The sequence below is a fragment of the Furipterus horrens genome, unplaced genomic scaffold (assembly GCF_987537825.1).
Source record: "Furipterus horrens unplaced genomic scaffold, mFurHor1.1.pri manual_scaffold_8, whole genome shotgun sequence".
Lineage (NCBI taxonomy): Eukaryota > Metazoa > Chordata > Mammalia > Chiroptera > Furipteridae > Furipterus > Furipterus horrens.
Genome location: NW_028327178.1, coordinates 85,145,287 through 85,159,231, shown reverse-complemented (window position 1 = coordinate 85,159,231; position 13,945 = coordinate 85,145,287). Strand labels below are relative to the sequence as shown.

General features: G+C 38.9%; 1 protein-coding gene across 1 annotated transcript in view; it reads left to right on the top strand.

Annotated features, from left to right (window-relative positions):
* Positions 1-13,945, top strand: part of MCM8 (minichromosome maintenance 8 homologous recombination repair factor) — a 43,609-nt gene that overhangs the window by 12,645 nt on the left and 17,019 nt on the right. The window contains exons 8-13 of the mRNA XM_090286067.1: positions 1,729-1,814; positions 3,788-3,939; positions 5,897-6,092; positions 8,756-8,786; positions 9,320-9,460; positions 12,219-12,360. Coding sequence (XP_090142193.1) covers positions 1,729-1,814; positions 3,788-3,939; positions 5,897-6,092; positions 8,756-8,786; positions 9,320-9,460; positions 12,219-12,360 — 748 coding nt within the window. The remainder of the gene's footprint in view (positions 1-1,728; positions 1,815-3,787; positions 3,940-5,896; positions 6,093-8,755; positions 8,787-9,319; positions 9,461-12,218; positions 12,361-13,945) is intronic.

The following is a 13,945-nucleotide window of genomic DNA, read 5'->3' as shown; positions in this document are numbered from 1 at the left end:
TAGTTAGATTTGCCATATCTATTCTTCTTTTCCAAAGTTGCCTTTATCATCCTTGGACTTTAATAAATTTAGCATTTATTATACTTTTACTCAAATTGAAATTCCTAAGGCCTCTTTCTCTTACAGGAAGAACAAGGTGTGTTAGATTCAGCTATTGGTTCTGAATAATCAGTGCTGTTGAAATTGGTGTCATCTACTATTTGTTTGGACTTAAGGCTCAGGCAATGCCTTTAGCTCAGAGGCTAGAAATTAAATCCTCATTTAAAACAGGTGTTTTCTGTAAACTGTATTTGGTCAGGATATTTTGTGCTCTTTAATATAGTGGGTAGTAACACTGATTCAGAAGATTAGTTGATAGTGTGAAGAGGTCCTGCATGTGTCAGAACTTCACTGAACCGAAGTGACCAGAATGATGGTTGTTCCAAGTGATCTCTGTTCCAGTCTCTGTTGCTGCATAACAAAGCACCCTAAAACTTAGTGGCTCAAAATAACAACAATTATTTTATTATTTCTCATGGTTTCTGTGGTTAGGAGTTTTGAAGAACTGCTTGGCTGGGTAGTTCTGGCTCTAGATCTCTCAAATAGTTGTAGTCTAATGGTGGCTGGGGCTGGAACAGTAGGATGTGGAGTGGCTAGGGGCTGGCCAGGCATCTCTCCTCCATGCAGTTTTTCTCTGTGGGCAGATTTTGGCTTCTCATACACAGTACGACAGCTCAGGATACAATCTGCTCACATGGCTGCTGATGGCTTTAGGAGACAGAACTCCAGCTGACAGGCAAAAACAGCTTTTCGTCTTGAGCTAGTCTACGAAGTCAGGTGGCATCACTTCTGTCATATTCTGTTGGTTACAAAGTGAGTCACAAGCTGGTCCAGATTCCAGGAAGGGGAAATTAGACTCCATTTCTTCTTTTTTTTAAAAGATCTTTATTTATTTATTTTTAGAGATGTGGAAGGGAGGGGGGAAGAGAGGGAGATAAAGGTCAATGTATGGTTGCCTCTCGCACGCCCCCAACCAGGGACCTGGCCTGCAACCCAGGCATGTGCCCTGACTGGGAATCAAATTGGCAATGCTTTGATTCACAGGCCTGCGCTCCATCCAGTGAGCCACACCAGCCAGGCTAGACTCCATTTCTTGATGGAGGAATGGCAAGGCTGTAGAAGGGCTCATGGGGAGATATTGTTGCAGCCATGTTTGGAAAATACAGTATACCATGATCTCTGAATTTATAAATGTACCTCAAAGTCCAATCAGCACACAAGTGAAAACTTGAACACAACTTACTCATGTTGAGGACTGTCTGTGTGTTATGATAAATATTATCCTATACAAATAGTGCAAAAGGAGGCTAGATGGGAGAGCTGATGATAAAAGAAGATCCAGGAAAAGCTTTTGAAAAGGGGGAGGCTGAGGCTGAGTATGTGGACTGTATGCAAGGGGGTAATTCAAGGATCAGGAGACTTCAGGGGCACAAAGAAGGAATAGAGCTTAGGGTGAGGAGCCTTGCATACCCACAGCAAAAGAATAAGAGCAGTGATCAAGAGGAACCAGCTGAAAAATTACCTCAGAAGGTTGTGATATAGAATCAATGCAGAAGGAAATAGAAAATATCGCAGCTCTTACTGCATTTTATATCCTGAGAAACTTAAAACAATACTAAATAAAATATTTTAACTTGAGATGTGATTGTACTTTATCAAAAATCTGCATGTGAATTCATCTTGTTGCAGTGTCCTGAGCCTGTATGTCGAGGGAAGTCATTTACTGCTCTCCCTAGCTCTCCTCTCACCGTGACGATGGACTGGCAGTCAATTAAGTAAGCAGTCACTGTTTACTAAAAGGCGGGTTTTAGATGTCTCATACTGCCAAGGAAATCTATAATTTTCCTCTATTATACTGTGATTCTTGTTTGTATACAGTGATAAAGTGTTTAATAAAAGGCTTGATTAGGAGTTAATGTGTTGAAATAGTCATCTTTATTCAAAATTCTCTTGGATTACAGGAAGGATTTGATGTGCAAGTATTGTGTCCTGTTGGTAGTTTATTTTATTGCTCATTTATCTCACTCATTGAACTGGGTGGATGTAGACCTTAATCAAAGCTGTATAATCTATTCCATAATGAGTTATGATCAAAATAATACAGTAGTCCCCCTCTCTATCACAGTTCACTTATTGCGGCCTCACTGTATCGCGGAATTTTTGAAAATATAATTATTTACCAGGGAGTTTTTGCTATATCGCGGGATTTTGCAGTACTGTATCCGTATGCTGGTAAAGTTACATAGGTTTAAGAGTGTAGAATATGTTTAAGAACGTAAGTAGTGTTTATAAAGGTGGGGAAAAGGTTAAAAAGGGAGTGGGAAAGGTTAATAAGGGACTGGGAACGGTTTATAAGTGTGTGGGAAGGGTTTATAAAGCCTTAAAATATATATAAATACTAAAATAAATGTAAGGTTCCTACTTCGCATATTTTCACCTATCGCGGGGGCATCTAGAGTGCAATACCTGCCATAAGCGAGGGAATATTGTATTGACTTAAAGTTTAAAATAAAGAATTTCTCAGAAATGGGCATGTTTCATTACATGTTCTCACTATCCATGAGGCATTTTACTAATAGATGTTTTTAATGCTTTTTTTCTCCCACAAGTCAGATGTTGTGCGTGTGTGTGTGTGTTTAATCCAAGAGTTTATTCCATTTTTTCTGAATATAGTTCCATAACTTCATCCTAAATATAAAATAATAGGTAGTTTTGAAGTTAGAACGCTCTCCAGGAAACCTGGCTGAAACAGGAGGTGATGGTCTTAAAACACTAGAATCTAGGAGCAAGTGAGGTAGATTGCTGATTGCTACCAAGCTCTGTCCTAGTTTTTTACCCCCTCTGCCATGTAAAAACCAAGTCCAACATATGTAATAATTGTTCACTATGCTGAGATATTTATAAACACTGTATTTTGTAAAAGAGGAAATGTTTAAGACTCCTGAGCATGATCGTGTCCCTAGTGAGTGGAGGAGCCAGGTTTCCAGCCCATGGCTACAGGAGTCTCACCGCTGAAGGGTATAACGAGGGCTTCAGAGGTGCTAAAAGGGCGACAATAGGATATATGCATAGAAGATTCAGGGTCATTTATTTATTTGAACAAAATCATTTTGTTTTCAGGTAAAAATAACAAAGAAAATGGGCTTAAATATTTTAATTGGATTTTTCCCACTTAAAAAAAATTTCTTTGTCAGTTACAGTTGACATACAGCATTATATTGGTTTCAGGTATACAACATAGTGATTAGACACATATATAATATGAAGTGCTCACCCCTTAAGTCTAGTACTCATCCCACACCAGTATTTTCATTGGATTTGAACAGTGCTCTTCTGATATTAGAACATCACACCTAGGGGCATAAAACATTGGCTCCCACTCTTCTGTTTTTTTTTTTCCTAAGTGTATTCTGGACATCATTTTGTTTTGCCCATCAGTATTTTCCCATTTGCTCTTTTCTAAGATTTCAGTGTCTCTGCACACCCTAAAACTTCTCTTTACTCTTTTAGTGACTGTAATTTTGGAGGGACGGTGACAAATGCACGTGCTCATCCTGCCATCCCATCCTTAACTGCAAACTGCTGAAGTATGTAATTTTACATACACCACTAAACTTTTTAAACTTGACTTAAAAAACTAATTGGCCCTTTATGTAGCTCAGCAGTATGCAGACTTTGAATAGTTAATATGTAAAATAACTAACTTAAAGTCAGTATGTGTACTTACTGAAAATTGTGTACTTTTTAGAATCCAGGAGTTGATGTCTGACGATCAACGAGAAGCAGGTCGGATTCCACGAACAATAGAATGTGAGCTTGTTCATGATCTTGTGGATAGCTGTGTTCCAGGAGACACGGTGACTATTACTGGAGTTGTCAAAGTCTCAAATGCTGAAGAAGGTATGGTACAACTCTTTTCAGTATTTTGTTAGCATTTGTCTTTTTTTTTTTTTTTGTATTTTATTTTATTTTATTTTTTTCAGATTTAATGTGTTTTATTGATTAAAATATTACATTTGTGCCAATTTCCCTTCCCTCTGCTCCCCTCCACCCGGTGGCCCCCCTCACTCCAGTTGTCCCCCCCTTTTAGATTATGTCCATTAGTTGTGCATACAGTTCCTCCCAACCTCTCTCCGTCTATTCCATTCCCTCCTACCATGATCCCCAATTCCTATATCATCTCCCTCCCTCTCCCCACTCCCCCTCCCTGTTGACCTCCCCCCAATATGCTTCCCGTACCCACAGTTCCTTTTCCACTCTCATTGCCTGTTTAGTTTGCCTTTGTTTCATCTCCCTAGCTTCTGTTTTTTAAACCAGTCCCTTTAACATCTCATATAACAGTGGTTTGGATCTAATGAACTCTTTCAGTTTTATTTTGTCCTGGAAACACTTTCTCTGTCCTTCTATTCTGAATGACAATTTCGCTGGATAGAGTATTCGTGGTTGTAGGTTTTGGATTTTCATTACTTTGAATATTTCTTGCCAGTCCCTTCTTGCCTGTAGGGTCTCCCTTGAGAAGTCAGCTGATAGTCTAATTGGGACCCCTTTGTACATAATTCTTTTCTTCTCTCTTGCTGCTTTTAAGATTCTCTCTTTATCTTTAATTTTTGACATTTTGATTATAATGTGTCTTGGAGTGGTTCTCCCTGGGTCCAGTCTCTTGGGAACTCTCCTTGCTTCCTGGACCTGCAAGTCTATTCCCTTCCCCAAGTCTGGGAAGTTCTCCTTTATTATATTTTCACTCAATTTTTCAAGTTCTAGTTCATCTTCCTCGCTCTCTGGCAAACCAATGATTCTTATGTTGGGCCTTTTATAGCTGTCCCAGAGGTTTCTGATCCTCTCATTGTTGCTTCCCATTTCCTCTCTCTGCATTGGTTGACTGCTTGTTCCTCCTCCACATTCCAGTTTGTTGAAATGAACTCTGGATTTTTTTTCCTCACCATCTGTCTCGTATGTGGTTTTGTTCCTTTCGTTATGAATGTTTTTCGCTTCTTTCTTATCTTTTTCCTGCTCTTTTGTGAATTCTGTAAGCCACCTGATAACAATGGCCCAGAACTGAGCCTCTGACAGGTTTCTTATCTGTTCATCTGTCAGGTTCTCTATCTGTTGCCTGGTGAGCTGTGCCACCGGGATTTCTATAGTTGTCTGCCTCATTTTGACAGATGCGTTTTGTTTTCTTGGGCCGGCTGTAGGGGGCAGTGCCTGTGTACGCGTCACAATTCAGCGACCGGCGCCTGTCCGCGACCTATTTCGCAGCCCTGTGGTGCTTTCTTTGGGGGCGGGGGTCCAAGATGGATTCACACAGTTATTCAGCTAGGAGACCGGGATCCGTCCTCCCGCCCCCCTGGGCCTCACTGTTCAAGGCGATGCGGTGGCTGCTTTCCCCAGTGCTGGGGTCGCGCACCGCCAGGGGCTTGACTGCAGCCGGGATTCCTCGCCGCCCCGCTGCTGTCCCAGGTGCGACTGCAAACAGCGCTGCCCTCTTTAACTCTTACCTGCCCAAATGGCACCGCTGGTTTATAACTTCATATGTTGGGCTTCCGTGTAGTTTTATTTTCTGGAATTTCTAGTTATCCTTTGTTTTGAAGTAGTTGTATTCCTCTCTAGTTGTAGAGGGAGACCTAGCGTGTCCGTCTAAGCCTCCATCTTGGCCGGAAGTCCAGCATTTGTCTTTTTTAAAGCTACTTCTGAATCTCCATTAATTTAGGGAGTTCCTTGTTTCTTACATAGGTGAAACTTTCTTACTGAAATGAAGATTTATTTGTAGCTCATTGTGCCTTTCTTGTATGTTGTACTTGAATCTTTGTAGGGAAAATGAAAATACCGATTATCACATATCATACTTTGCAATTTACAGGTTCTCGAAATAAGAATGACAAATGCATGTTCCTTTTGTACATAGAAGCAAATTCTGTTAGCAATAGCAAAGGACAGAAAGCAAAGGCTCCCGAGGATGAGTGTAAGCAGAGAACATTGCTGGAGTTCTCACTTAAAGACCTTTATGCCATCCAAGAGATTCAAGCTGAAGAAAACCTGTTCAAACTCATCGTCAAGTATGTATGACATTACCTGAAACTTTATTATGTATGTGCTTGTTGGGGTGTTGTTGGCTACAGGTGACACAAGCCTAGTCAAAATTGTTGCAAGCTAGCTGTTAACTGCCCATTTTTGTTTGACCCAAGAGCTAAGAATGGTTCTTACATTTTTTAATGGGTGAAAAAGAATCAAAAGGATTTCTCATGATACTCAAAGTTATATGAAATTTAAGTTTTACTGCCCATAAATAAACTTTTATTGGGACACAGCTACACTCATTCAGAAGAGTTCAGAGTCGAGACAGAGAACAAATGGCTCACAAATGCTTACTGTCTGGTCCTCTGCAGAGGAGTTTGCTGATCTTCAGTTTAAATAAAATTTACTCACAACAAGTTATTCAGCAGAAGAGCGATGGGAGAGTGAATTCCAGAGCTATTCCCATTAGTTGTATGTAGGTTTTTGGGTTTGTTTGTTTTTTTACTTTTAAAAACCAAGAGAGTCACACAGAAGTTACTTACATTCGTATCTTATTTCCTTGTTATTGCCAGTGCAGTAGAGAAGAAGCACAGTAGAGGCATTTTTACTTTAATAGTTAAGAGCTCTTTTTTGGAGATAAACCTAAATCAGAATCTTGTTTCAGCCACTTCCAGCGTGATCTGGGGCATGTTACCTAATTTCTCCTTCATTTTTATCTTAAAATGGAAGTAATAATACTTGTCTCAGAAGGTGGTTCTGAAGATTAAGTGAGATTTTGTTGCTTAACATAATTAACAGTGCTGTTATTTTGACACTTTTTGGACAATCTTGTATAATTTTGAAGAAATAGGGGGAAATGAGACTGAATAATACATATACCTAAGAGAGAGAAATGAGGTTTTGAAATGCACTTTATTAGAAAATTGATCTAGGCTTTGGGCTCTAGGACAATTTGACACTTTTTCTTTCTGCCATCTAGGCTTTGGGCTACTGCAGAGTTTGATACTTCTTTCTGCCCTTTTTTTTTTTTTCCTTTTATAAAAATATTTGCTCTTTTGCAGTTGTCCCCATTTTTCCCATATTGCTCTCCCCTGCTTCTTTCTGCCTTTAATATGTTAATTAACTGACTTAGAAAAGTAAGGAGTTCCTCGGGTTCTTTGTTCTTAGATTCTCAGGGACCTCCTCTGACAAGAAAGCCATCCCAGCCGCCCTGGGCGAGAGAATGCTGAACCAGGGTGAGAGTGAGAAGTGATAGTGAGGCGACTAGTCTGTAACAGGATCTGAGGAGCTGCCTGGTTGAGGATCAAAACACCTCTTTGACTGGTTTCTCTCATCAGTTATAAATAAAAGTGAACGTATATAGAGGTCCTTCCTCTGCAATACTTACAGAAGATAAGTTAGTATGGAAAACTAGAGTTTTCTTCCCACAGTTTGCTTTTACCTTTTAGATATTTTGTTAATCTTGTAGAGATTGGAAAACTAGGCAGAGTGCTTGTTTTTGTATATGAAGTTTTATTACAACACAGTCCCACTCATTTATTTACATTTTGTTGATCATTGCTTTCAGACAAGTTAAGTAGTTCTGACCAAGAAAATAGAACTGAAAATACTTACTTGCTGGCCCTTTAAGAAAAGTTTGTTGACCCTTGGCAGGGTAACAAAGGAAGAAACATGAAAGGACTATGGAAAAGACAGTGAAAGATCATGTTTTAGTTTAGGTTCCTTTAGAAGCAATGATATGATTTGGGAGGTGTAGTTTATTTGGGACTTGATCCTCACATATACTGGACGTGGGATGAGGAAGTGAGGCAGAAAGGATGGCGGTCAGTGTGTGATGCCTTAATGAACAGGTTACTACTAGAATCCTGAGGCCTCTGGGACCCTAAACTGTAGAATGCAGTATTTTTTCATCCAAGGACCTGGGTTTCGGGCTCCTCCTAGGAATATTAGATAACCCAGCACTTCTAGTCTGCCCAGTGTGACGGAAGCCATAGGCCATAGAAAGGCCTTCTACGGATAGGTGTAGGTGACAGGCAGGTGTGAATGCATGGTAGGAAGCTGGCAGTGGTCATGCAGGACACTAACATCCATGTTTACATATATTAAAAAGGATAATGATGCACAGTTTACTCTTGAGTATATCTCTTCTACGCCGTCTGGTTTTTTGCTCCTTTTAAGTACAGTAGATAAATGTAAATATACTTTGTATTCATATATGGTCTTACTCTGATCCTTTGACTTGAACTGAGAAAATGAAATTTTATCCCATCTTAAAATATGTATACAATTCACTCTTGTCTCCTTTAAGTGATTTGGCTGCACAAGTCTAAAGATGTCTAGTCACATAAAGTACAATATAATTCATATCCTAAAGTGGAAGACCATGATTATGGTGCATTTTAAAGGCTAGTAACATAAAATGATCAACAGTATAGTTGGTTACTTTAAAATACTTTAGTAGAAGTATCCTGTCTCCCTTGCTCTAGCATAATTGTTAAGCATTCTTCCCTTTATAGATTAATGAAGAATTTTGAGAAAGTTATTGAATATTAGAATAAAATGTATAGAGTTGTTTGACAGGTGTAAATTATTTTTGTCCGTTTTGGATGCAGTATAAAGCAAGTTAAGCAAACTTCAGAGTAAGATCTTCTAATAGATAAATGAAGTAGAAGTTAGAATTTATAAGTTGTATTCTGTTTTTCAGCTCGCTTTGCCCTGTCATTTTTGGCCATGAAGTAAGTATTTTACTTCATCTTTACTCAAAATATATGAAGTTGGCAAAAATAAAATGTAAAGACTTTATAAAAAATAGCTAATTTCTGTTGGCCAGTTCATATTTTAATACGAATCATTATTCTCTGTAAATGAATGATGACAGGAAAACTACAGCGCCTTGTAGGAAAAAGCTGCTTACCAATTAAAGTTAATAGGAATGGGTTTCTCTTAAACTGACTCAGGACACAAACATTAAAGCAGAAACTAACAAATGTTTCTTAGTTTTGTGTGGAATGGATTAATGCCTTGCAAGGTAGGTCTTCACTTAGCAACTTTTAAGGTGCTGCTCTGATTTCATGTGCTTTCTAGTTTATGCTTTTTAATCATTTACATTATTGTAGTTTATACGATTAACTTGCTTTTCTTAGGAAAAAGTTCAATCATGCTTTAAAAGAAAACTCCCAAATAAATGTTGTAAACATAAAAAGATCAGCACCCAGTTTGCTAGTCATCTTTGTATTTCTCACTTTTTTCCCCTTTTTTCACACTTGAGCTTGTTAAAGCAGGTTTGGCTTTAGCACTCTTTGGAGGAAGCCAGAAATATGCAGATGACAAAAACAGAATTCCAATTCGGGGAGACCCACATGTCCTTGTTGTTGGAGATCCAGGCTTGGGAAAGAGTCAGATGCTACAGGTAGGAAATATTCACTTAGTGTTTGACCTCTCGCTTATTAAACACATGAATAATTTGCAAATGAATTTGCTCAGAGCAGGTAGGGTTTCTGTTCAGAGAATATAGTTTGTCCAATGGTATGAGTGAATTGGGGTTTGTGTGAGTAATATATAACTTGTATCTGATTCATCTTTTCAAATTGAGCCAGTCTTCTGTCACACAGGCTGCATAGGCATTCTGTTCTTTTGAGAAGTCGACTATTGTGAAACGTAAGCCATTTCCCTAAACCCTTATTTTTGTATCCAGCATTGGCTTGCTAGTCTTTATTGTTGCAACCTTCCCTATGGACAGAATAGCTTAAGAAAATAAAGTAGAATCATCCATTCTCTCTTCACATAGGTACATAAACATTGTTGGGCTTTAAGGATAATCAGATAAAGGGTAAGAGCTCTGTTGGGATACATTTCAACTACTTCTGAATCCAAAGCAAAGCAGCTTCTCTGACCAGTCTGTTGTTGGTCCCCAAGAAGTTTCTGCCTCTGTCAATCAGAGTCTAGTGGTGCTCCCTTCAAAGGTTTATAATGGCCCTAGAAGATTCTGCTTGGTGAAATGCGTGTGGTTTCCTTGGAGTGACACTGGTAGGCCAGCCATAATGTCATTTATAAGAATGTCCATGTCCTGCATCCGTACTGTGTGCCCTCGTGTGGAAAAGTATGACCAGACCAGGGGCTCCCTGGCTCTTTGGTAAATTGTAGTCCTATGGTTACTGAATCTTTGTCCAGGGATTGGGAACCCTAGCTACATATTAGAATCACCTTTGGAGCTCTTTGAAAATACTATGGCCTGCACCAGGCCAGTTGAATTAAGAGTCTCTGGGTTAGGGTCCTATTATCTATACGTGTATAACCCTCCACAACTGATTCTGATGTGCAGCCAGGATTGAGAACTACCTTGATCTGGTCGTTGCATTATAAGCCCATTGTCCTTCACATCAGATGATTCTTTATTTCTTGTGGTTAAGTGTTAACCAGTTATTTAAATTTTTAATCAGACATTTTATCCATTATTTCCATATTTTGCTCCTTTTGACTGACTGGGCCTTTAAAAAGAAAAATTCTGTACTGAGCCCTTGCTACTGGCCTGGCCCAGAGTGCCTAGCCAGTATATGGATACAAAAGGGACACATGGGCATCTATGTTATTACAGCTTTCTCTTCTATCCATAGTAGCATTGCGTGTGCGTGTGTGTGAATTTTGAATTAGCATATTATATGTGGAAGCCTGGTTTAACCTCCACAGTGTCTGATCATCTTTACAAATCATTTAATTTCTACATTTTGTTTATAGTATATAAAGTGTCATTTTTCTTGCTTTTTTATTTATAAAATATGTCTTGGCAGAGAATGATTCCAAAATACATACATGGCACTGAAAATGTTTTAATACCAAGAAATGACATTGGCAGTTTTTCGTGTTTTTTAGACCTGGTAACAGTGCTTTTAAAACACCCTGACTTGCCATGGTCGGTGTGGCTCAGTTGGTTGGAGCGTTGTCCTGTAACCAGAAGGCTGCAGGTTTGATCCCTGGTCCTGGCACATGTGATGTCCAGTCCAGGTGCATATAGGACGCAGCCAATTGATGCTTCTCTCTTGCATTGATGTTTCTTTCTCTCCCTTCCTCTCTCTCTAAAAGCAATGAAAAAAAATGTCCTCAGGTGAGGATGAAAAAATAAATTAATTTAAAAAACAGAAAAAAACCCCTGGCTCAATTTAAAAATAAAAGCTGTTTATTAGTGGAAATTAAGTGTTGTAAGTAGTGGAAGGTATTGCGTGTAAGTCTGGTAGTCCCACTAAGCCACCCAGGGCTTTTAAAAATTAAGCTAACACTAACAGTTATGAATCAGTGACTTTGTATTTTCAATCCCCTTTTCCTCTTACCATTTAGTAAACCACTGTACTCTAAGACTAACAAATAAGGAATTACAAGTAATAAAAAGAATTACAGCTACTGTCTGTAAGTTAGGCACCATAGGGCCCTCTGGGTTCCTCAGTGCACAAGTCCAGATCACACTGACATAGGTAACGAGTTGTGCAGTGCATAGCCACATACAGCAGCCTTGCATTGGGCACTTACTGTGTGCCAGGTGCCAGGTTAAGTGCCTTACATGCATGATCTCATTTATTCCTCAGGACAATATGTGATAAAACAAAAGGAAGCTGAGGCTCAAGAGAGGTCTGAGAGCCACATAGCTGGCACATGGTAGAGCCAGGATTAAAACAGGTCTGCCTGACCTGCCCGACTAGAGGTTCATGCTTTTAATTGTTGTGCTATTTGACTACTCTTTTGATCTGCCATAGATTATTTGCTCTGAAGGCAAGCATCATTAAACCATTTTATTACTTGATGTTTAAAGAAGCATTAGGACCTTTGAAATTAAAATTGGCACTCACATTTTTGTTGTTTGAACTTGAAAATGAAGCATAAAATGGAATTGTGTGGAGTATTCACATGACCACAAACATCACAGTCAGGCTGCCTGTGTTGGATTGAATCCTGACTTCACACCTTCATAGCTCTGTGGGCTCCTCAGTCTCCGTGGGCATGGTTTCTGCATCAGTACTAAGGGTGTAATAATGGCCTCCTCTTACCATGGTGGTGAAAACTGTATGGTAAAGCTCTCAGAAGACTACCTGGCATATAGCTAACATTTGTGAGCAATTACTGTTATCTATTATTTCCCTTTACTTTGGCTGATTCTCTTAAATTTTTTGTTTCCTCAGGCGGTGTGCAATGTCGCTCCACGTGGTGTGTATGTTTGTGGTAATACCACGACCACCTCTGGTTTGACTGTAACTCTTTCAAAGGATAGTTCCTCAGGAGATTTTGCTTTGGAAGCTGGAGCCCTGGTACTTGGTGATCAAGGTAAGAGACCAATAATAATAATAATAATAATAATAATAATAATAATAATAATAATAAATCTGGGCATTTTAAAAAAAAAGTTTTTCTTTTTCAGTCAATTTCTTTATATTCTGTTCAAGAGGCATTTGGACAGCACTGTCCCAACCATTGAGTTGAGAATGAGTGCCAGAAAAATAACTAGAAATACAGTACCATCATTTTTATTTATATTGATACTATAGAGTTGGAACTGGTATTTGTCACTCATGTTCAGAATCTTGCAGCAGATATCAGGTTAAAGAGGTATAGCTCCCAGCACTTCCCATTTCATACCACCCATCACATTTGTGATTTGTTTTCAAGCCTGTTTCAAACCTTTATAGGGTGGGGTGAGATTAGGTATCCTGTTGACCACCACATTCTTATTGCCTAGTACATAGGTGCACAGTAAATATTTGCTGAATGCATTACTATTACTTAGCTCAGAATAGTTCTAGATGCCTTGGAACTAAAGAGAAGATGAATGTTATCCTTTGCTGTCAAAGGACTTGCAATAAGAGTTTAGAGCTGTTAGAGCAGCAGTTCTCAACCTGGGGGTTGAACAACCCTTTCACAGGGTCGCCTAAGACCATCGGAAAACACATATATAATTACATATTGTTTTGAGATTAGTCACTATGCTTTAATTATGTTCAATTTGTAACAATGAAAATACATCCTGCATATCAGATATTTACATTACGATTCATAACAGTAGCAAAATTACAATTATGAAGTAGCAATGAAAATAATTTTATGGTGGGGGTCACCACAACATGAGGAACTGTATTAGGAAGGTTGAGAACCACTGCCTTAGAGTTAGAAGTTTTGCTGTATGTTAACCCATCTCATCAGGGTTTCCTTTCTTTTTTTTTTTCCTTTAGGATTTGACTGATAGTTTATAAGAAATCCAGTTAGAGGGCTCAGCACAAAGAAATCTTCAGTTGATCTTTGTTACATACATTTTTCTTGGTGATACTTTCACCCTGTTGGAAAAACATGTTCCTGTGCATTTGTCAGGCCATGCCCAGAATCCAGTCCTTCATTCCTTCCAGTTTGCCAGTGACCTCCACATTTCTAAATCCAGTATGCATGAGTCATGTTTGACACAGCTGATCACTGCTGCCCTCTCAATGAAATACTTTATTTCCTTGGTTTCCAGGACACTACACTCTTCTGGTTTTCTTCATACTTCATTCACCTTTTCTTCTTGGTCTTTACTTGTTCTTTCTCCAACCTCTGCACTGGTTGGCACCTCAAAATACTTAGTTTTTGTTCCTTTTTTCTTTTTGGTCTCTACTTACCTTCATGGTGATCTTACTCTAGTCTCATGGCTTTACTTACCTCTACACTGAAAATTGGCAAATTTATATTTCTTCTCCTCTGGAACTCCAGGCACATATTTCTTATTGCCTATGCAGTATCTCTACAACTCTCTTGATCTTACATGTCCGAAACCAAAATCCTAATCTTTCCCTTAAAGTATATTCTTCTTAGTCTTTCCCAACTCTGTAAATAACAATTCCATTCTTCTGTTTACTCAAATCAGAAAATGTGGAGTCATTCT